General features: G+C 44.7%; 1 protein-coding gene across 5 annotated transcripts in view; it reads left to right on the top strand.

The window, feature by feature from the left end:
• Positions 1 to 25,095, top strand: part of dym (dymeclin) — a 170,753-nt gene that overhangs the window by 41,077 nt on the left and 104,581 nt on the right. For all 5 annotated transcript variants that reach the window (XM_038989596.1, XM_038989594.1, XM_038989595.1 and 2 more), the window contains 3 exons: positions 16,813 to 17,001; positions 20,872 to 21,050; positions 23,754 to 23,879. In XM_038989596.1, the coding sequence (XP_038845524.1) occupies positions 16,813 to 17,001; positions 20,872 to 21,050; positions 23,754 to 23,879 (494 nt within the window). The remainder of the gene's footprint in view (positions 1 to 16,812; positions 17,002 to 20,871; positions 21,051 to 23,753; positions 23,880 to 25,095) is intronic.

Below are 25,095 nucleotides of genomic sequence, written 5' to 3'. Positions count from 1 at the left end.
TCTGTGTGTGGAGTTCTTGAGATAGCCCCATAATGTCTCCCATTCCCAGTACCGAAGAGGGCTGTGTGCTCACAGATAGATAGAAATAGACAGACAACACTGTAGCATTGGCCAGACTAGACAGGTGCCTTACTGTGCTAGTCTCTTCATTACTTACTTCCTCTGTCTGCTTTGTTTATGATTCTTCCACGTCCTCTCTCATTCTAGAATGGCAGCTAGCTAAATCCGTTTACTGTCTGTCTACATGCCATGGCTGCAGCTAACCACGGTCTACAATGCACCCTGGTTGTAAATCAGGACTTTAGTACACTATTCACACTGATGTCTTTATGTAGGACAACGAGCCTGTTCTGTCCGACAGCCAAGCGGAAGAATGGATGGTATTTGTACGGCAGAGGACAGCCTATAGTCCCCTGGACAATCAGAAGGGATGTGTAGGTGGTACCACAGGGGACTGGGCTGTTAACAGTGTTGTGGTTATTATTAAGGGTCTGATTTGGCCTCGGATCAGACGGGTTGTATTGGCATGTTGTGCTCTCCTGCCTCCCCTGCGCCTCCTGTTCTTCCTGGCTACGCACACACACACACACACACACAACACACACAACACACACACACACACACACACACACACACACACACACACACACACTCCTGCGCCAGGGAAATCTAGCGAAGGAGCATGAAGGAAAGGCTTTCAGGAAGGAGGAAGGGGCCAGTTGGAACGCTCCTCATCAGACGAGATGGGACCGCTACTCAGAGCTCTGTGGGAGGTAGGGGGGGGAGGGAGGTAGGGGGGGGAGGGAGGTAGGTAGGGGAGGGAGGTAGGTAGGGGAGGGAGGTAGGTAGGGGAGGGAGGTAGGTAGGGGAGGGAGGTAGGTAGGGGAGGGAGGGAGGGAGGGAGGGAGGGAGGGAGGGAGGGAGGGAGGGAGGGAGGGAGGGAGGGAGGGAGGGAGGGAGGGAGAAGAGAGACATAGATAGTGAGTGAAAGAGACAGGGAATGGCTGTTTTCTTCTCCCATAATGTGTTTTTCATCCAAGAGGTCCATGATCATGAAATTGTCATATTTGCCTGCTGTGGTGCTTTATTTTCAAAAGTTTCCTGTTCTTTTTTAGAACAGTTGAGTTCTTCCTAGGCCCATGCACTTTGTGTACCTGAAAGATCCAATTTCAGAATGACATAAAAACAACAGCAGCAAACCGTGACAAAATCAAGCAAAGGGGAATGATGTAATTGTAGTGGTTAGAACATTGTTGTGATCATAAAGATGTAGAGATGGTCTCATTCATCTCTCAGCCTGACACGGGGCACGACGCGGGGCACGACGCGGGGCACGGCGCGGGGCACGGCGCGGGACACGACGCGGGGCAGGAAAATAACCTCTCTCTCAAAGTCAACAAAACGAAGGAGCTGATCATGGACAGTAGAGAGCACGCCCCCATCCACATCGATGAGGGTGAAGAGCTCTCCAGAGGGTAGTGCACAGTGCCTGCCCTCCAGTACATCTACAGTAGCTAGTGTTACAGGAAGGCCTAGAAGATAATCATGAACCTCTACCACCTTAGCCACGGCCTGCTACCATCTAGAAGGCGGAGACAGCACAGGTGCATCAAAGCTGGCACTAAATGACTGAGAAACAGCTTCTATCTCCAGGCCATCAGACTGTGAAATGGTCACTACTAGCCGGGCTGCTCAGTACCCTGTTACATTACAGCCTTATTCTAAAATGGATTAAATAAAACAAATCCTCAGCAATCTACACACAATTCCCCATAATAACAAAGCAAAAACAGGTTTTTAGGAATTTTAGCAAATTTATATAAATTTAAAAAAAGCAGATACCTTAACGTAAGTATTCAGACCCTTTGCTATGAGACTCGAAATTGAGCTCAGATGCATCCTGTTTCCATTGATCATCCTTGAGATGTTTCTACAACTTGATTGGAGTCCACCTGTGGTAAATTCAATTGATTGGACATGATTTGGAAAGGCACACACCTTTCTATATAAGATCCCACAGTTGACAGTGCATGTCAGAGCAAAGGTTGAAGGAATTGTCCGTAGAGCTCCGAGACAGGATTGTGTTGAGGCACAGATCTGTGGAAGGGTACCAAAACATGTCTGCAGCATTGAAGGTCCCCAAGAACACAGTGGCTTCCATCATTTTGAAATGGAAGAAGTTCGGAACCACCAAGACTCTTCCTAGAGCTGACCGCCCAGCCAAACTGAGCATTCAGGGGAGAAGGGCCTTGGGGAGGTGACCAAGACCCCGATGGTCACTCTGACAGAGCTCTAGAGTTCAGGATCGAGGCAAAGATGAACGGAGCAAAGAAGAGAGAGATCCTTGATGAAAACCTGTTCCAGAGCGCTCAGGACCTCAGACTGGGACGAAGGTTCACCTTCCAACAGGACAACAACCCTAAGCACACAGCCAGGATAACGACCCTAAGCACACAGCTAAGACAACGCAGGAGTGGCTTCGGGACAAGTCTCTGAATGTCATTGGCCCAGCCAGATGACATTCAGTGGCCCAGCCAGAGCCCAGACTTGAACCTGATCAATCATCTCTGGAGAGACCTGAAAATAGCTGTGCAGCAACACTCCCCATCCAACCTGACAGAGCTTGAGAGGATCTGCAGAGAACAATGGGAGAAACTCCCCAAATACAGGTGTGCCAAGCTTGTAGCGTCATACCCAAGAAGACTTGATGCTGTAATCGCTGCCAAAGGTGCTTCAACAAAGTACTGAGTAAAGGGTCTGAATTCTTATGTAAATGTGATATTTCCATGTTTTATTTTTTTATACATTTCTAAAAACCTGTTTTGACTTCATCATTATGGGTTATTGTGTGTAGATTGATGTGTAAATAACACTATTTAATCCATTTTAAAATATGGCTATAATGTAACGAATTTGGCAGCAGAACAGCCTCAGTTCGTCGGGTCACACACTGTACAAGGTGCCGAAAGCATTCCACATGGATTCTGGCCCATGTGGACTCCAATGCTTCCCACAGTTGTGTCAAGTTGGCTGGATGTCCTTTGGGTGGTGGACCATTCTTGATACACACGGGAAACTGTTGAGCGTGAAAACCCCAGCAGCGTTGCAGTTCTTGACACAAACTGGTGCGCCTGGCACTTAATACCATATCCCGTTAAAATGCACTTAAATATTTTGTCTTGCCCATTCACCCTCTGAATGGCACACATTCTCAATTGTCTCAAGGCTTAAAAAGCCTTCTTTAACCTGACACCAGCTCTGTCACTGGTACAGATGAACTACAATAGACAGACAGCATACAGGACAAGACATTCAACATGGATTTGAAGTGGATTTAACAAGATATCAACAAGGATTCACCTGGTCAGTCTGTCATGGGAAAATAAAGCACCACACCAGGAAAATATGACGATTTCATGGACCTCTTGGATGAAAAATACGTTATGGGAGAAGAAAACAGCCATTCCCTGTCTTAATGTTTTCAACACTCAGAGTATTGTATGTTACCATGCCAGTAAAGCCCATTGAATTGAGAGAGGCAGAGCGAGTGAGTGAACGGCTGTCTGAATGGGAAACAAGAAGAGCCCATGGTCAAACATAACAAGAGGAAGAGGGGCCCTTTATGGACATGGAGGGAGAGAGACTCTGAGTCTGAATGGATCGGCCGTCAGCGGTTTCCCTTAGATAAGTGTTCTTTGTTGGTGGCAGACGCCTATCAGCGGGCCATCAGAAGCCGGCCAGTCTCTGTCTCTGACTACTGTGTGTGTGTGTGTTTCCCTTTGTGTGTATATGCGACTACTGTCTGACCGTTATCAGAGGTCAGAGTTATGCCTTGTCCTCTCTGTAAGCCCCCAGAGCCTCAGTGTCTGCTACTGCGTCGTCTCCTCTCTCTCTCTCTCTCTCACACACACACACACACACACACACACACACACACACACACACACACACACACACACACACACACACACACACACACACACACACACACACACACACAGACTAATAGATAGACGCCATATAGGATTTTGGCTGACTGGCTGTAGTCATGACGGTCACGTCCACAGCTGGGACAGACCGTCGTCTCTCCCCTTACTGAGATGACTGGAGCACAGACTGGAAACTGCCTGGTGTGTCCACATTGGAACAAATTGTGTAATGTGACAGACAGAGCTAACATGCCCTGCAGGCCTGGATGTTCAGGCAGGCAGGCAGACAGGCAGACGGGCAGGCAGGCAGGCAGACGGGTTGGTTAAGGCAGGCAGACGGGTTGGTTAAGGCATGCAGACGGGTTGGTTAAGGCTCCCTTTTTTTCCAGTTTGAGGCATTCTTTCCTCAGATTTTCCCATCACTCATTTACCCCCAGCATGATCGTATGATCCTGTTTCACATGCCGCCACAGGACTGTGTGTGTGTGCGCGTGCATGCTTAAAGATGTGTCTTACTCATAGCCCTGTGCCTGTATGAACTTTAGTTGGGCATTCCCAGGAAATCTCTGTCAGCCAGTCCCTTAGCCTGCCTCAGTCAGTCACACTATGTCTGTAGGCAGGGCTGTAGCCGACCTATGACTCTCTATTCATCAAACCAGTTTTATATCAGCCCTCTTATTTGTCTCCATGGAAAGAAAGAAGAGATTGTTGAAGCCATCCAACCAACTGCATTGTAATTTCCCCTTTTACTGTATTACTGTAGGCTACCTAATGTTCCAATGCTCTGTGAGAAATGACAATCTAAGATGATTCCATCCAGACATCGTCTGACTGAGACAGGTGGCTTAGAGGACATTCCAAATGGTACCCTGTTTCTAATGGGGTGGCAGGTAGCCTAGTGGTTAGAGTGTCGGGCCAGTAACCGAAAGGTTGCTAGATCGAATCCCCGAGCTGACAAGGTAAAAATCTGTCGTTAACCCACTGTTCCCTGGTAGGCGGTCATTGTAAATAAGAATTTGTTCTTAAACTGACTTGCCTAGTTAAATAAAGGTTAAATAAAAAATTTAAAATTGTCGAAAGTAGTGTACTAAATAGGGTTCCATTTGGGATTCACACTTTGTTGCCATGAAAACTATGTAAGCTCTTGAAAATATATAAGCAGTGAAAACGGTTGGGCTGAATTCATGTACAGTAATACAGTGTCTTTCATCCCGTTGCTCCGGTTCTTTTGTATTGATTGAGTCGTGGTCGTCCGTGCTGGCAGACTTGCAGTGTGTTGAACATCCTGTCCTGTTTGTTGTAGTTCATCTGTACTGGTCACAGAGCTGGTGTCAGACTGTGCCTGTATTCTGACTTCACATTTTAAATAACCAGATGTTGGAACAAATAGTTTATTGGTTTAGAAAATACACATTCATTTATTGAATATGTTGTGTATAATGCCATGTCCTTTCGGTGCTGCCAATGTAGCCTCTAAAGAGAAAAACATGCATGTTAGAGTTTGGATGCCGGAGATTTAACTGGGTTTTAACTGTCATTTACGCATTCAAATAATGTATTTTGTGTATTTGTTTGCCTTACAAAGTGCACATTGTAATGCTATTGAGAACTATTTCTACAGGAATGTATGTTACAAACGTACCTGTTTTAATCCTTGTTTATTGAAGAGGTGAATCATTTATTTTGTTTCTTCTGCGTCAGGAGGCTTGGCAAGCTAGGTCCGTGATCTGAAGCACCATTTAAACTGGCCAAATCCCAGGGGTAGATAAATATTTTCCCAGAGTCAGATGAACTCGTGGATACCATTTGTATGCGTGCAGTTTTAAGCATGCTAGCTGTTACCATAGACATCCAGTCATTGTGCTAAAGCTAGTTAGCGGTGGCTCGCGAAACTACCTCCTAACGTCCTTCATACTAGATGTCACTTAGCATGATTTCCTCAGAGGTCTGAAAAGGGAGAGTGAAAGGAAGAGGAAACATTTCATCCTGGTTATTAGTGAAGTTGAGTAGTGCCTGGTCTGCCAGTTCACGGTTGTCCTGAGGAAGTAGAGCAGAGCTTAGTCATGCCCGAGGCCCGTCTCCCCGTCAGCGTGTCTGCGTTCCAAATGGTACCCTATCCTCTACATAGAGCACTACTTAGGGATTAGGGTGTCATTGGGGATATACAGACCTGTCTGTCTGTGTGTTCACGTGTCACTGTGCCAGTTTCGCCCCACAGTGTGTGTGTGTGTGTCGGTCCGCGCCAGACTGGCCCCACGGCACCATAGTGCCACCTGTCTAACTTCCTGTCCAGAACAAAGCAGCTGACAATGTAGAGGCACAGGAAGTGGTGCTCTGTGTGTGTGTACGTGTACCACCAACTGAATTTTGCTCTATCCGGAGTAACCCTGAAGTACCCCCTAATGTGCATTTTACCAGTGAGGCTATGGTCTCATGAGTCTTCTCCAGTACCCCCTGTGGATAGACCAAGTACCCCCAGAGGTGCTAGTACCCCTGGTTGGGGACCACTGTGTTAGACTATATGGACCACTGTGTTAGACTGTATGAACCACTGTGTTAGACTATATGTCTGCAATTTAACAATCTAGTAATGTGTGGCTTGACATTTTGTTTCACATCTGAAGCTAGATTAAATCTGGTTTTAGAAGTAGGCTAGTAATAAAAATACGCTGACATAATCCAGAGTAAATTACGACCAGAAATGATGAGTGTAGATGAAGTACTGTTGCCAAGACCTGGACTATACAGTATGTATAGAGAATATAGTCATTATGCTCTCTGTTGAGTTGTCTGTCTCCATGGACACATATAGAAATGAATTCTGTGAGGCTCTGGCTGTGAATAGTTGGAATAGCAGCCAGAGCCCCTGTTGTCATAGTTGAGAGGAGACCAAACCAACCTATTAATACTATACTGCCTATGGCTCCACAGTGCATATATACAGGACATCAGGTCTGGGGGCCCGTGTGTGTGTGGACTGTGTACACACGTCTGTGTACATCTTGTGTGTGTATCTACGTCTCTGTGTGTCATTATCACAAGGCTGTTTATTTACCGTGGGATGGCACAGCGTGCTATGTTCTGCATATTTCTCCTATCGTTGGTTTATCATCACGGCTACCAGCCTCACAGCGTCTGTCTATAAGCTGCTGGCCCTCCGTCACCATAATTCATTTACTCTTCTGCAAATAAAACTAAGACTGGAAATATGTAAGCACAATGTGTCACTGTCTGTTCTGTTACCCTCAAACATGCATTCACACACACACACACACACACACACACACACACACACACACACACACACACACACACACACACACACACACACACACACACACACACACACACACACACCAGTCAGAAAGTGTTCTTGTTCCTGGATACTGGGGTTTATGAAATTCCCCTCTGACCCTTTTTGGGCCTCATTTATCAATCATGGCAGAAAGAATTTGTGTGTAAATAGTTTGTAGAAATTCAGCATTTACCAAAGATTTACAGTGCCTAGTATTCAGACCCATTGGCTTTTTCCACATTTTGTTAGGTTACAGCCTTATTCTAAAATGTATTACATCGTTTCCCCCCCCCCCCCATCAATACCCCATAATGACAAATAAAAACAGTTAAAAAAAAAAATCTGCTAAATTATAAAAAAAAATAAAAATAATGATATCATATTTACATAAGTTTTCAGATCTTTACTCAGTACTTTGTTGAAGTACCTTTGGCAGCGATTCTAGCATCAAGTCTTCTTGGGTATGACGCTACAAGCTTGGCACACCTGTATTCGGGGAGTTTCTCCCATTCTTCTCTGCCGATCCTCTCGAGCTCTGTCAGGTTGGATGGGAAGCGTTGCTGCACAGCTATTTTCAGGTCTCTCCAGAGATATTCGATCGGGTTCAAGTCCGGGCTCTGGCTGGATCACCCATGGACATTGAGACTTGTCCCGAAGCCACTCCTGTGTTGTCTTGGCTGTGTGCTTAAGTTCGTTGTCCTGTTGGAAGGTGAACCTTTGTCCCAGTCTGAGGTCCTGAGCGCTCTGGAGAAGGTTTTCATTGCTCTGTTCATCCTTGCCTCAATCCTGACTAGTCTCCCAGTCCCTGCTGCTGAAAAACATCCCCACAGCATGATGCTGCCACCACCATGCTTCACCGTAGAGATGGTGCCAGGTTTCCTCCAGACATGCCGCTTGGCATTCAGGCCAAAGAGTTCAATCCTGGTTTCATCAGACCAGAGAATCTTGTTTCTCATGTTCTGAGTGTCTTTAGGTGGCCTTTGGCAATCTCCAAGCGGGCTGTGGTGCCTTTTACTGAGGAGTGGCTTCCATCTGGTCACTACCATAAAGGCCTGATTGGTGGAGTGCTGCAGAGATGGAAAAACCTTCCAGAAGGACAACCATCTCCACAGAGGAACTCTGGAGCTCTGTCAGAGTGACCATTGGGTTCTTGGTCACCTCCCTTGCCAAGGCCCTTCTCCCTCGATTGCTCAGTTTGGCCGGGCGGTCAGCTCTAGGAAGAGTCTTGGTGGTTCCAAACTTCTTCCATTTAAGATTGATGGAGGCCACTGTGTTCTTGGGGACCATCAATGCTGCAGACATGTTTTGGTACCCTTCCCCAGATCTGTGCCTTGACACAATCCTGTCTTGGACAATTCCTCCGACCTCATTCCTTCAACCTCATGGCCTGGTTTTTGCTCTGACATGCACTGTCAACTGTGGGACCTTATATAGACAGGTGTGTGCCTTTCCAAATCATTTCCAATCAATTGAATTTACCTCAGGTGGACTCAAATCAAGTTGTAGAAACAAGGATGATCAATGGAAACAGGATGCACATGAGCTCCATTTCGAGTCTCATAGAAAAGGGTCTGAATATTCATGTAAATAAAGTATTTGTTTTTTATGTTTAATACATTTGTAAAAATGTCAACTTTTTTCGCTTTGTCATAATGTGTAGATTTATTAGGAAGTTTTTTTGTTTATTGCATTTTAGAATAAGGCTGTAACGTAACAAAATGTGGAAAAAGTCAAGGGGTCTGAATACTTTGCGAAGGCACTGTAGGAGCTCAAATAGGTAAACAAAACCATTGGTGTACGAAACGTGATACAACTTGTGTGGGAGGGAGCTGTGACAAGGAGCTGGGTTGGAAGATGGTGTGTAGGTAGGTAGGTAGGTAGCTTGACCTGGTAAACAAACCACTTCCAAGGTGTCAGAAACATGAATACAATATTGTGTGGAAGGAAGCTGTGAGTGTGTAGGCTGTTACTGCTGTTTCTGCTTTACTGACACCATCACTTGTTGTTGAGGTCATCTCCTATCGCATCGTCCACCGTTAGCCTCAGACCCATATCAGCAGTACAGATGTCTTCATATCGTCCACCGTTAGCCTCAGACCCATATCAGCAGTACAGATGTCTTCATATCGTCCACCGTTAGCCTCAGACCCATATCAGCAGTACAGATGTTTTCATATTGTCCACCGTTAGCCTCAGACCCATATCACAGTACAGATGTCTTCATATTGTCCACCGTTAGCCTCAGACCCATATCAGCAGTACAGATGTCTTCATATCATCCACCGTTAGCCTCAGACCCATATCAGCAGTACAGATGTCTTCATTTCGTCCACCATTAGCCTCAGACCCATATCAGCAGTACAGATGTCTTCATATCATCCACCGTTAGCCTGAGACCCATATCAGCAGTGCAGATGTCTTCATATTGTCCACTGTTAGCCTCAGACCCATATCAGCAGTACAGATATCATCCACTGTTAGCCTCAGACCCATATCAACAGTACAGATGTCTTCATATTGTCCACCGTTAGCCTCAGACCCATATCAGCAGTACAGATGTCTTCATATCGTCCACCGTTAGCCTCAGACCCATGTCAACAGTGCAGATGGTGTTTGAGCAGGTAGTACTCCTGGATGACGTCCTGTCTATTATGTCATGCCTATGATGTCATGCTAGTGTCTCGTCCATGTTGGTGTTAGCTTGTAGAGGATAACTCACAGACGTAGACACACTACATGACAAAGTATGTGGACACTTGAACATCTCATTACAAAATCATGGGCATTAATATGAAGTTGGTCCCCCCTTTGCTGCTATAACAGACTCCACTCTTCTGGGAAGGCTTTCCAGAGTCCAATGTCGGCAAGCTTTACACCACTCCAACTAATGCTTGGCATTGCGCATGGTGATCTTAGGCTTGTGTGCGACTGCTCGGCCATGGAAACCCATTTCATGAAGCTCCCGACAAACAGTCATTGTGCTGACGTTGCTTCCAGAGGCAGTTTGGAACTCAGTAGTGAGTGTTGCAACTGAGGACAGAGGGTTTTTACGCGCTTCAGCACTCGGCAGTCCCGTTCTGTGAGCTTGTGTGGCCTACCACTTCGTGGCTGAGCTGTTGTTGCTCCTAGACGTTTCCTCTTCACAATAACAGCACTTACAGTCGACAAGGTCAGCTCTAGCAGGGCAGAAATTTGACAAACTGACTTGTTGGAAAGGTGGCCTCCTATGACGGTGCCATGTTGAAAGTCACTGAGCTCTACAGTAACGCCATTCTTCCGCCAATGTTTGTCTATGGAGATTGCATGTCAGCAACCGGTGTGGCTGAAATAGCCGAATCCACTAATTTGACGGGGTGTTCACATACCTTTGCATATGTAGTGTAGATGGCATGCTGGGTAAAAGAGACTTGATACAGTACAAGGTTCACTGCACAAACTACTACTGTCTGTCATTAATGATGACGTCACGTCCTGTCTATAGACCACATGATGGCCATTATGACGGTCTGTCTGGATGCATTTTCACAGACCGTTAGCCACGTTCTGCTGAACCCTTGCGCGCGCACACACAGTCTTGTACAACTAACCTTGTGGGGACACACAATTCAGTCCCATTCTAAATCCTATTTTCCCTGACCTGTACCCTTACCCTAAACCTAGCTCTTAACAGTCCCATTCTAAATCCTATTTTCCCTCACCCGTACCCGTACCCTTACCCTAAACCTAGCTCTTAACCCTAAAACTAACCTTAGCTCCTAACCCTAAACCTAATTCTAACACTAACTCTAACCTTAACCCTAAACCCCCTAGAAATAGCATTTGACCTTGTGGGGTCCCAAAAAATTGTGGGGACCAACAAAATTTCCCCAGTTGGTTAAATTTGTGTTTGTTAAAAATTATTGTGTGGACTTCTGGTCACCACAAGTATAGTTAAACACGTACACACACACACACTGTGGTAGACCACTGTAGACTCTATTATTCATCCTTACACAGACACGGTTCTTCCAGAGAAAGAGTGATAGCTGAGGAGAAATTCCAAAATGGCATGGCCTTGTTGGTGTCAGTATCAATGCCGGGAGAAGGGAGCTGGAGAAGGGAGAGAAGAGCAGTGTTGTGGGGGGATAAAGAGAGAGTCAGTAGAGTGAGTCAGGAAGCCTTGCTGCCAGCCAGCCAGGACCTGGCTCTGCTCTGTACTGTGTCCAAAATGTCAGCCTATTCCCTATATAGGGCACTACTTTTGACCAGGGCTCGTAAGGTACGAAACATAGGGAATAGGGTGCTGTTTGGGATGCTGCTCTGCTGGTCAGTGCTCTGACAGAGATGGGTCTGCTCCAGCCGGTCTGGTGCCAGTGATGAGCTGGGCTCAGTCACAAGGGCTGCTTATCTCCCCCGCTCCTCCCCTCCCTCTCCCCCCGCTCTGTTGGGTTACTGCTGCCGGCCGCCACCGCTAGACGCCATGCAGGGAATTAGGACTGCTGGAGCAGCACTGTGGACCGTGGGCAGAGTATGTGGAAATCCCACTCATCGCTCACCGGAGAGGTCTTTACGCACCACTCCGGTGCTCAACGTCTTTTCACCGTTCCGCAAAAAATAGCTCAATGCTCACAGGAAAACAAACTGCCGCTCTAAATTTGTCCTTTTCGTTTTTTTGTTTAAAAATATAATTTAATAAACACCATGTGCTTTTGTGACTATGTTCCATTTGGCTTTGAAGCAGGCTCTATCGTAAGGCACTTCAACATTGCAACAACAGGTCGTAGGCTACTGAACCAGGGCCTGCCTGATGATATGTGGCTGCTGTGTTAAAAAACAAATAGCTTTTTCTCTAGTGTATAGTGCTGAGCGATTTAGAGCTTTTTGAGGTCGATTCGATTATTAAAAAATAGTCACGGATGTATTTATTTTTTTCTTTTTATGTTGTACTATGCATTATGTGGGTAGAATGCTTTCACAATGCTTATAATTTATTAACCATTTATTCTAGGGCTGACCCCATTTAGTCGACTGTTCGATTGTTTGGTCGATAGGTTGTTGGTCGACCGAGATTTCTTTAGTCGAGCAGTAGCAAAACAAAATAATAATCAAGGTGTACAAGAGACCTGTCTGATTTGGACTAATCCATTGTGGAGGCCGTGGGGATGGCAGAGTCCATCACTCTGAGACATTTGCTACAGAAATTGTACATGGTTATATTACATAAGATCAATGGTGCAACACTAATAAAAAAAAATTATTTTATAACATGCGGTTGCTGTCCGCGGTTCTGAAATGCATCAGTGCGCAGTTGAATTGGCACCTTTTCCTAGAGACCATGTTGCTTTGTGCACAATAGTAAAGTTAATCAGCATATTGGTGTTGAGAACAATGTGGCGGAGGCAGCAGCAGAATGAGGAGACGAGAAAACAGACCTTGACTTAATTGTCTAAGAAAAGAGAGGAGAGAGGAAACCACAACTTAATTAGGTCTATAATTAATAACCTAACTCTTAAATGTGCCTGGCTGTACAGAAATAAGACAGATCCTGCTTCTGTTGTCTGTTGGTGTCTAATAGCCTACTGATTCCGTGAGCACCAAGCTTCACTATACCACAACATGTCGGATAAACAAATGTTTTTAATCTTTACTATGCTGTAATAATAATAAATGGTCTTTACTTTTTCCCTCCCGTTAGAACAGCCTCTGGTATTATTTATCATTTATTTAGTGTTGTTTACACTGTTCCAAATGATAATAATAAAAATAATAACTTTCTTGATCTCCTTATTGTTATTATTACGTAACTTAAGGATATATATCAATACTTATGTAGGCTACTGTATCAATCAATTATTCATTTGTTCAGGTCATCACACAGCGTACGAGTCATTCATTATTTGAAATACAATCAAGCATTTTAGTTTTAAAATGAAATAACAAAGCCTCCCTTGAATAATTAACGTAAACAATAAATAAACCGTTCCATTTTGGAAATTGCATTCACGAATGAATGTGAACGGTTTTAGTCTTTGCTGTAATAAAGGCTTGACAAAATGTTTTACAAGAGACTCTCTGGTACTCTTAATGTATTTAGTGTTGTATACATTGTTGCTAACGGTCAAAGAAATTAGACACGCAGAGCTTGCTCCTTCTTTGTGGAAGCTTGCTCCTTCTTTGTCTGGATCTCCAGTATTTTCCATAACTAGTCAAATTTGTTCCACACATCTGACTTCCCCTTTACCTCCTGGGAAACCAGTAAACTTTCCCCCGTTAATATCTTTCCGCAATATTAAGCTGATCCACCCCTAATAAAAAAAATTAAAAAAACGTTCCCCCGTTTCAAGTTTTTGTCACGTCCTCTGCGTCTATTTTTCTGTCACATGTTACTGTGTTTAGAGTTTATTTATGTGATTATGACATGCTATAGGTCATGTCCTATTGGTCACGTTCATGCGATGCATACATGTGTCACGTAAAGAGAGCAAGGGTTGAGGGAATAGGGAATGTTTTTCCTAAACAAATGAGGGATTTCTGGTAACAGAACTTTTCAGTCAGAAATGGCTATAATTATGTTACAGCTTCAGCAACACAGACAGCACGATAAACACGGTTGATGTTCTGTGGTGGTCGCTGCAGCATGGAGAAGAGAGAGACAACAGGTTAGTCACACAGTCACGTTTTTGCGCAGCAAGTCTGAGCCCGGCCCATCACATTCAAATGAATTGCGGTCGGACTCCCTCTAGTCATTTGTGCATCTTAATTATTTAATCAAACAGTGCCCTTAAAGCATCAGACAAGCTCAGTGCATATAGTTGATTAAAACATATAAGATGTGTCTATATATGGAAAAATAAGTTTGACAATTTTGACAAAGATTTTTTTTGTGTCGGAGACAGCCCTAATTTATTCACTTTACTAAAATGTTTTATTTGCTGACTTTATTTAATTCCAAGTCATCATCTCATCTCTATAGAGCTGCTGTCTGACAAAATCATTATTTTAGTAGTTCTTCAAAGTAAATATGGTGTACTTTTGACTGCTGAATGCCAACTATCAATCACTTAGATCATGTATTTTCAGGCTCATGGAGCAACTGCTTTTCTATCCCTCTTGATCGCGCATCATATCCACCAAATGCATCAAACTCTTTGTGTTCCGGCGGAAGTCATGCATTGTCAGTGGAGCAACGCTGCTTTGGGGGTGACTGAGGTGCGTTCTGAGTACCGCATACCTTCAATATTTTCAACTCGTGCATTGCTTTACGGTGCGGTCTCCGTGCCTGCTCCGCACAGACAGGACAAGTTTAAGTGGGCCTGCAATGGATTATGGTCGTTGTAGTTAATTACCACGTTTTCTCAGCTAAACTATGTAGAATATTGGCCTGTTGGAAACTAATACTCCCTACTACATGACACAGTTCAGCCTTGATCTGATTTATCTCTACTTACATCGAGCTCACAGGGGAAAAAAAGAACAAATTGGAATTTAAATAATTGAACCGACTGTCGGTTAAATGCTCAGCACTACTAATCTATTGATGATCAGATACTTCAGTTGTAACTGGCTCTGTTGCGCTCAGATTTGACACTTGATAGACAACTTTAGCACTGTTATGAACTCTTTTTGCCTGTAAAGAAATCTAAAAGTCTCTGCTGCTGCGTTGGTTATCGTTCCATCAATTACACAGGCTGTGACCTATTTCTTGGTCGACTCATATCAACATCTCTGCGCATTAGTGGTGGGGTAGGCTAAATAAATACTACAGAATATGCCTAATCCAAAGAACAGTGATGAAGGAAATGAAAAATGCTGGCCAGAGCATGCCCGGAGCTTGTGGATGAGCGGTACCAGAGCGAAATGCTCTGCTCACATCCTCTGGCCCTAGGCTAGCCACAGACTGGGGGCTGGGAGAGCGGGAGGGGGAAAGAGAGAGACGTAAAAAAGAGGGAAAGGCAGAGGGAGGAGAGAAGAGAGGGAGGAGGGAGAAAGAAGTCCTAGCTGAGGCGGCACTAACACACCAACGACCCAGAGGGAGGACTGGGGGGGGACCAGACAGAGGGAGGACTGGGGGGGGACCAGACAGAGGGAGGACTGGGGGGGGACCAGACAGAGGGAGGACTGGGACGGACCGGACAGAGACGGAGGGGCCAGAGAGGGGAAGTGACCATGGCTCTGCTGTTCTGACAGTCAAACAAAGTTGGGTACAAGGACACACTGGTCCCCAGTCAATTTTTCCATCTTTCATTAAAATAAAATTTCTGTGCTTTAGATCTTTGTCCAAGCACATGGACTAAAACATTAACCGATTAGATAGAAGAAGGACATGGTCGTGGTATTGACCACATCAGAGCTGATAACCAGTGGGTTTAACATGGTCGGGGTATTGACCACATCAGAGCTGATAACCAGTGGGTTTAACATGGTTGTGACTACAGCAGTGCTGATAACCGGTCGGTTTAACATGGTCAGGGTATTGACTACAGCAGTGCTGATATCCGGTGGGTTTAACATGGATGGGGTATTGACTACAGCAGAGCTGATAACCAGTGGGTTTAACATGGTTGTGACTACAGCAGTGCTGATAACCGGTGGGTTTAACATGGTCAGGGTATTGACTACAGCAGTGCTGATATCCGGTGGGTTTAACATGGATGGGGTATTGACCACAGCAGAGATGATAACCAGTGGGTTTAACATGGTTGTGACTACAGCAGAGCTGAAAACCGGTGGGTTTAACATGGTCGGGGTATTGACCACAGCAGGGCTGAAAACCGGTGGGTTTAACATGGTCGGGGTATTGACCACAGCAGAGCTGATAACCAGTGGGTTTAACATGGTCGGGTATTGACCACAGCAGAGCTGAAAACCGGTGGGTTTAACATGGTCGGGGTATTGACCACAGCAGAGCTGAAAACCAGTGGGTTTAACATGGTCGGGTATTGACTACAGCAGAGCTGATAACCAGTGGGTTTAACATGGTTGGGGTATTGACCACAGCAGAGCTGAAAACCGGTGGGTTTAACATGGTCGGGTATTGACTACAGCAGAGCTGATAACCAGTGGGTTTAACATGGATGGGGTATTGACCACAGCAGAGCTGATAACCAGTGGGTTTAACATGGATGGGGTATTGACCACAGCAGAGCTGAAAACCGGTGGGTTTAACACGGTTAAATTCATTCTGATTGGCTGGGTCTGGCTTCCTAGTGGGTGGGCCTATGCCCACCCATGGCTGCGCCCCTGCCCAGTCATGTGAAATCCATAGATTAAGGCCTAATGAATGTATTTCAATGGACTGATTCCTTATATGAACTGTAACTCAGTAAAATCTTAGAAATTGTTGCATGTTGCGTTTCTGTTTTTGTTGAGTATGAAATCGTGTCCTTACAATCCTCTCTGTCCAGACCAGGCCTTGTAGGTATATTCTTTTGTCCCGTTTAAAAAATAGCTTTTTTTTATATTGTAATTTATGAGCAGTTACTAGCGCCTATGTCATGTATTTCACATTGCTTATAAGGTGTTATAAATGAGCTCATAAAACATTAGGAAGAGGGTGTTCATAGAAAGTGTTACCAATATTAATATTCTCTACCTATGCGTTTCCTCCAGGTGGGTTGTGGAGTGTGTTCACTCTGGGCGGAGCCAGCAGTAAACCAGGATTGGAGCAGGAACAGAACCCACTTCCCTTATCCAATCAGAGCCTGTTATTACTCCTGGTGCTAGCTAATCTGACAGATGGACTAAACGACTGCCCAAACCCCTACAGACAGGCTGTCACCTGCTTCAAAAACACACAAGGTACTGCCCTACACACTCACCTTATACCCCTTACAGACAGGCTGTCACCTGCTTCAAAAACACACTGTGGGGCCGGGAATCTGCAGGGGACCTCACAGTACGATATTATGTTGTTTTTAATGAATATTGGTTATTGTTCTGCGATGTTGAGGGAGCTAGCACACAAGCATTTAGCTGCCCGTTTAGCTGTAAACTGTGTACGTGACATATCACTTGATTTGATTACTTAGGTGCCGATACGATATGTATTGTGATCCGATACTTGCGATTTTATAGCAATTTGATGTTCCAGGAGCACGAGAAAACGAGTTTTGATCAGTCATGGAAATAAGTGCTGAAAACATGTTGACTCACTATTTAAAAAGAAGATGGGACAACAAGTTATAGGTCGAAATAAATACCGGCTTTTTGGGGCAGGTACAGCCTACTATTGCTAGCTAACACTACCAAACGTTAAAAAAAAAAAAACTTTGAGTCAAAGTATGTATATAATGTCGTCCAGAATAATATTGAGATATGTAACTATATCGTTTTCCCCCTTATCACTACCTGTCTCAATGCCAAGGCATTTGGATTTATCTATTGAAAATACATATTTTTATTGTTCATTTACCAGAACAACATGTTCATAGCAAAACGCTCGACTACTGTACAGTATAGTCAAGTACAGTATATAGTGAGGTAAAGAAGCTATTTGGGGAATTAAAACTGGCACTGTTTCTCCCTGACTGTTTTTAATGTATTCTCTTTCATTTAATCAGGGGAGCCCAATTAACATTTAACATTTACATTTACATTTAAGTCATTTAGCAGACGCTCTTATCCAGAGCGACTTACAAATTGGTGCATTCACCTTATGATATCCAGTGGAACAGCCACTTTACAATAGTGCATCTAAATCTTTTAAGGGGGGGGGGGGGGGGGGGGGGGTGGGGTTAGAAAATTAAGACCAGGGTCTCATTTTCAATGGTGCCCTGAGACCGCGAGCTCTGACCTTTGCTGGTAGCTAATTTATTGAGGAAAAATGTACTTACTATGACTGTGGATTGTGGTTGTCCCACCTAGCTATCTTAAGATGAATGCACTTAACTGTAAGTCTCTCTCTCGATAAGAGTGTCTGCTAAATTACTAATGTAAATGTTTACATACAGTATGATATATTGTACCAATAGAAGCAGACTTAAAGGGAACTATTGGTGAATGTGTGTCTCATTGTAAGTTGCCTTTGATAGGAGTGTCTGCTAAATGGCTTAAATATAAAATGTACATATCAAATGTTATTGGTCACATACCCATATTTATCAGATGTTATTGGTCACATACCCATATTTATCAGATGTTATTGGTCACATACCCATATTTATCAGATGTTATTGGTCACATACCCATATTTATCAGATGTTATTGGTCACATACCCATATTTATCAGATGTTATTGGTCACATACCCATATTTATCAGATGTTATTGGTCACATACCCATATTTATCAGATGTTATTGGTCTGGTCACATACCCATATTTATCAGATGTTATTGGTCACATACCCATATTTATCAGATGTTATTGGTCACATACCCATATTTATCAGATGTTATTGGTCACATACCCATATTTATCAGATGTTATTGGTCACATACCCATATTTATCAGATGTTATTGGTCACATACCCATATTTATCAGATGTTATTGGTCACATACCCATATTTATCAGATGTTATTGGTCACATACCCATATTTATCAGATGTTATTGGTCACATACCCATATTTATCAGATGTTATTGGTCACATACCCATATTTATCAGATGTTATTGGTCACATACCCATATTTATCAGATGTTATTGGTCACATACCCATATTTATCAGATGTTATTGGTCACATACCCATATTTATCAGATGTTATTGGTCACATACCCATATTTATCAGATGTTATTGGTCACATACCCATATTTATCAGATGTTATTGGTCACATACCCATATTTATCAGATGTTATTGGTCACATACCCATATTTATCAGATGTTATTGGTCACATACCCATATTTATCAGATGTTATTGGTCACATACCCATATTTATCAGATGTTATTGGTCACATACCCATATTTATCAGATGTTATTGGTCACATACCCATATTTATCAGATGTTATTGGTCACATACCCATATTTATCAGATGTTATTGGTCACATACCCATATTTATCAGATGTTATTGGTCACATACCCATATTTATCAGATGTTATTGGTCACATACCCATATTTATCAGATGTTATTGGTCACATACCCATATTTATCAGATGTTATTGGTCACATACCCATATTTATCAGATGTTATTGGTCACATACCCATATTTATCAGATGTTATTGGTCACATACCCATATTTATCAGATGTTATTGGTCACATACCCATATTTATCAGATGTTATTGGTCACATACCCATATTTATCAGATGTTATTGGTCACATACCCATATTTATCAGATGTTATTGGTCACATACCCATATTTATCAGATGTTATTGGTCACATACCCATATTTATCAGATGTTATTGGTCACATACCCATATTTATCAGATGTTATTGGTCACATACCCATATTTATCAGATGTTATTGGTCACATACCCATATTTATCAGATGTTATTGGTCACATACCCATATTTATCAGATGTTATTGGTCACATACCCATATTTATCAGATGTTATTGGTCACATACCCATATTTATCAGATGTTATTGGTCACATACCCATATTTATCAGATGTTATTGGTCACATACCCATATTTATCAGATGTTATTGGTCACATACCCATATTTATCAGATGTTATTGGTCACATACCCATATTTATCAGATGTTATTGGTCACATACCCATATTTATCAGATGTTATTGGTCACATACCCATATTTATCAGATGTTATTGGTCACATACCCATATTTATCAGATGTTATTGGTCACATACCCATATTTATCAGATGTTATTGGTCACATACCCATATTTATCAGATGTTATTGGTCACATACCCATATTTATCAGATGTTATTGGTCACATACCCATATTTATCAGATGTTATTGGTCACATACCCATATTTATCAGATGTTATTGGTCACATACCCATATTTATCAGATGTATTGGTCACATACCCATATTATCAGATGTTATTGGTCACATACCCATATTTATCAGATGTTATTGGTCACATACCCATATTTATCAGATGTTATTGGTCACATACCCATATTTATCAGATGTTATTGGTCACATACCCATATTTATCAGATGTTATTGGTCACATACCCATATTTATCAGATGTTATTGGTCACATACCCATATTTATCAGATGTTATTGGTCACATACCCATATTTATCAGATGTTATTGGTCACATACCCATATTTATCAGATGTTATTGGTCACATACCCATATTTATCAGATGTTATTGGTCACATACCCATATTTATCAGATGTTATTGGTCACATACCCATATTTATCAGATGTTATTGGTCACATACCCATATTTATCAGATGTTATTGGTCACATACCCATATTTATCAGATGTTATTGGTCACATACCCATATTTATCAGATGTTATTGGTCACATACCCATATTTATCAGATGTTATTGGTCACATACCCATATTTATCAGATGTTATTGGTCACATACCCATATTTATCAGATGTTATTGGTCACATACCCATATTTATCAGATGTTATTGGTCACATACCCATATTTATCAGATGTTATTGGGGGTGTAGAGAAAATGCTTGTGTTCCTAGTTCCAAACAGGGCAGTACTATTCCTAGTTCCAAACAGGGCAGTAGTATCTAACAAGCGTTTTGGCCTCCTTTAGACACGTCATCCATCCCTACAGAGCAGCACCATACGTTCCAGATTAACTTCAACAGCCTGTACACAGCTCTGTGTGAGCAACAGAGGTCTGACCAGGCTACGCTGTTACTCTACACGCTGCTGCATCAGAACACCAACATGAGGAACTACATGCTGTCACGCACAGACATGGAGAACCTGGTAAGTTAAAGGAAAAACAAAGGGAAGAATGGTTGAACTACCGACCTATTCATCGTCTCCAGCACCACCCCAACGTCAACATATGAGAAAATGACACGTTTCTATGTTTTGTAGTAAAAATGATAGAGGAAGATACGTGTTTCAATGACATCATCAACCAATTAGTAGGCAATCCACATTGGTTACATTTAAAAATATATATATATTTTACCTTTATTTAACTAGGCAAGTCAGTTAAGAACAAATTCTTATTTTAAATTACGGCCTAGGAACAGTGGGTTAACTGCCTTGTTCAGGGGCAGAACGACAGATTTTTACCTCGTCAGCTCGGGGATTCAATCTTGCAACCTTTCGGTTACTAGTCCAACGCTCTAACCACTAGGCTACTTGCCGCCCCACCACCACAGCAGTCAGCTAGCTAGACACAGCAGTCAGCTAGCTAGACACAGCAGTCAGCTAGCTAGCCAACAGCAGTCAGCTAGCTAGCCACAGCAGTCAGCTAGTTAGCCACAGCAGTCAGCTAGCTAACAGCAGTTAGCTAGCTAGCTAACAGCAGTCAGCTAGCTAGCCACAGCAGTCAGCTAGCTAGCCACAGCAGTCAGCTAGCTAGCCACAGCAGTCAGCTAGCTAGCCACAGCAGTCAGCTAGCTAGCCACAGCAGTCAGCTAGCTAGGTAGCTGTTTAGCTTTCTAGCACATTCACTCATTTGTTTGTCAACAATTAATGGGACATTTCAAACTGTTGATCATCTCCAGCAGCACCCCAACATCAGCATGTAGGAAAATGGCGCGTTTCTAGGTTTTGTAGTGAAAATGATAGAGGAAGATACGTGTTTCCAATGACCGTTCAGACACCAGTCGCTTGGCCAGGAATCAGATTTGTAGAAGGAAAAAAATATAAGTCCCTTATTTTACCAGGTAAGTTGACTGAGAACTCATTCTCATTTACAGCAATGACCTGGGAATAGTTACAGGGGAGAGGAAGGAGGATGAATGAGCCAATTGGAAGCTGGGGATGATTAGGTGACCATGATGGTATGAGGGACAGATTGGGAATTTATCCAGGACACCAGGGTTAACACCCCTACTCTTATGATAAGTGCCATAGGATCTTTAGTGACCCCAGAGAGTCAGGGCACCTTTTTAATGTCCCATCTGAAAGATTCCACCCTACACAAGGCAATGTCCCCAATCACTGCCCTGGGGCATTGGGATATTTTTTTTTTAGACCAGAGGAAAGAGAAGCTTCCTACTGGTCCTTCAACACCACTTCCAGCAGCATCTGGTCTCCATTCCAGGGACCAACCAGGACCAACCCTGCTTAGCTTCAGAGGCAAGCCAGCAGTGGGATGCAGGGTGGTATGTTGCTGGCAGGGTGGTTTGAAATGTCCAATTCCATGTGCTGTTCAGACTGTAGGAAAAAGAACAGATTCGAATCGGATATGCAATTTTAATTTTATTTGAGTCACTTCAAACTTCCAATGTGAACAAGGCTTTAGTAATCTTAGTCATCCGCTTTGTCTTAGTTTGTCATTGTTTCCAGCTGACATGTTGGCACACAGTGGACAGCTGGTCCTGCGGGGTGTGCTGTGACGTCACTTCTCAGCAGGTTTTAAATGTGTTGGGGAGGAGGATCACTCCCACACACACAGTGAAACCATGCTGGAACAACATTCTCTGTCTCCCAGTGTCTCTTTAGTCTGGGATGCAGTGTGTTGGATGTTGGGTGCATGTAAGGGCTTGCCTTCTGGTTGAGGTCTGGTGACCGCCCCACTTCCAGCCCCCACCCCACAGCACCCCCTCTGTCTCGTCCCACACCACCCCAATTCTGTCCCTCCCTCTTTCTGTCCCGCCCCCTCTCTGTCCCACCCACACCACTCCCTCTCTGACCCGCCCCCTCTCTGTCCCGCCCCCTCTCTGTCCCGCCCCCTCTCTGTCCCGCCCCCTCTCTGTTCTGTCCCGCCCCCTCTCTGTCCCGCCCCCTCTCTGTTCTGTCCCGCCCCCTCTCTGTCCCGCCCCCTCTCTGTTCTGTCCCGCCCCCTCTCTGACCCGCCCCTCTCTGTTCTGTCCCGCCCCCTCTCTGTCCCGCCCCCTCTCTGTTCTGTCCCGCCCCCTCTCTGTCCCGCCCCCTCTCTGTTCTGTCCCGCCCCCTCTCTGACCCGCCCCCTCTCTGTTCTGTCCGGCCCCCTCTCTGTCCCGCCCCCTCTCTGTTCTGTCTCGCCCCCTCTGTTCTGTCCCGCCCCCTCTCTGTCCCGTCCCCTCTCTGTTCTGTCCCGCCCCCTCTCTGTTCTGTCCCGCCCCCTCTCTGTCCCGCCCCCTCTCTGTCCCGCCCCCTCTCTGTCCCGACCCCTCTCTGTTCTGCCCAGCCCCCTCTCTGTTCTGTCCCGCCCCCTCTCTGTTCTGTCTCGCCCCCTCTCTGTCCCGCCCCCTCTCTGACCCGCCCCCTCTCTGTTCTGTCCCGCCCCCTCTCTGACCCGCCCCCTCTCTGTTCTGTCCCGCCCCCTCTCTGTTCTGTCCCGCCCCCTCTGTCCCGCCCCCTCTCTGTTCTGTCTCGCCCCACACCGCAGGAACACATGCAGGAGACCAGGAAGGAAAACGGTGGCATTTCTGAGTGGATTATTCTGGTTGAATAAATTGTCTAAATGAAATGAAACCAATATGAGTAACCAACACACATGTTCATTCTCTAATTATCTTCCCTCAGGTGGTGCCCATCCTAGAGATCCTGTACCATGTGGAAGACAGGAACTCTCATCACGTCTACATGGCCCTCATCATCCTCCTCATCCTCACAGAGGACGACACCTTCAACAGATCCATACACGAGGTGGTGAGTACTGACCACTCACTCTAACCCTCCTCCTCATCCTCACTGAGGACGACACCTTCAACAGATACGGGGTAGGGATCGGGATTTGAAACGAACACAGTACCTCAAACAACATGAATTCTCTCTCAGTAAATTCGGGTTATAGACTTGACAGACATTTCTCTGAAGGATGATTTCTCAAACATCAGGACCTGTGCCATTTCAGATAAGAACAGTACTATGATTTATGATGTGAAATTTTGAAAATGATTTCTCAAACCTGTCATTTCTGATAAGAACGGTATGTTGATGGTCACTATCCGTAATTTCGAAATGCTCCCCATCCTCCTATCTATTTCAGTCTTCATTATTGGTCAGCTTGTCAATGAATTCGGAGTATTTGAACAGAAAACCGTTAAACCATTTAGCCCACGGTGATTGACTCATTCCACTCTGTCGTTACCTTCAGTTCTGTGAATAATTTTTGACATTTTAAAGCCATCTCTCTCTCATATATTCCCTCTCTCCCTCCCTAGCCGCAGTCCATTGCCTGGGCTGCATATCCCTCCCTCCCTCCCTCCCTCCCTCCCTCCCTCCCTCCCTCCCTCCCTCCCTCCCTCCCTCCCTCCCTCCCTCCCTCGTTCCCTCGTTCCCTCGTTCCCTCGTTCCCTCGTTCCCTCGTTCCCTCCCTCCCTCGTTCCCTCGTTCCCTCGTTCCCTCGTTCGTTCCCTCGTTCCCTCCCTCGTTCCCTCGTTCCCTCGTTCCCTCCCTCGTTCCCTCGTTCCCTCGTTCCCTCCCTCGTTCCCTCGTTCCCTCCCTCCCTCGTTCCCTCGTTCCCTCCCTCCCTCGTTCCCTCCCTCCCTCGTTCCCTCCCTCCCTCGTTCCCTCCCTCCCTCCGCCCCTCCCTCGTTCCCTCCCGCGTTCCCTCCCTCGTTCTCTCCCTCGTTCTCTCCCTCGTTCTCTCCCTCGTTCTCTCCCTCGTTCTCTCCCTCGTTCCCTCGTTCTCTCCCTCGTTCCCTCGTTCTCTCCCTCGTTCCCTCCCTCGTTCTCTCCCTCGTTCCCTCCCTCGTTCTCTCCCTCGTTCTCTCCCTCGTTCTCTCCCTCGTTCCCTCGTTCTCTCCCTCGTTCCCTCGTTCTCTCCTTCGTTCTCTCCCTCGTTCCCTCGTTCTCTCCCTCGTTCCCTCGTTCTCTCCCTCGTTCCCTCGTTCTCTCCCTCGTTCCCTCGTTCTCTCCCTCG

This window comes from Salvelinus namaycush, chromosome 3, assembly GCF_016432855.1.
Source record: "Salvelinus namaycush isolate Seneca chromosome 3, SaNama_1.0, whole genome shotgun sequence".
Classification (NCBI taxonomy): Eukaryota; Metazoa; Chordata; class Actinopteri; order Salmoniformes; family Salmonidae; genus Salvelinus; species Salvelinus namaycush.
The sequence above is the reverse complement of the archived record's forward strand: the minus strand, read 5'-3'. Positions and strand labels throughout refer to the sequence as shown.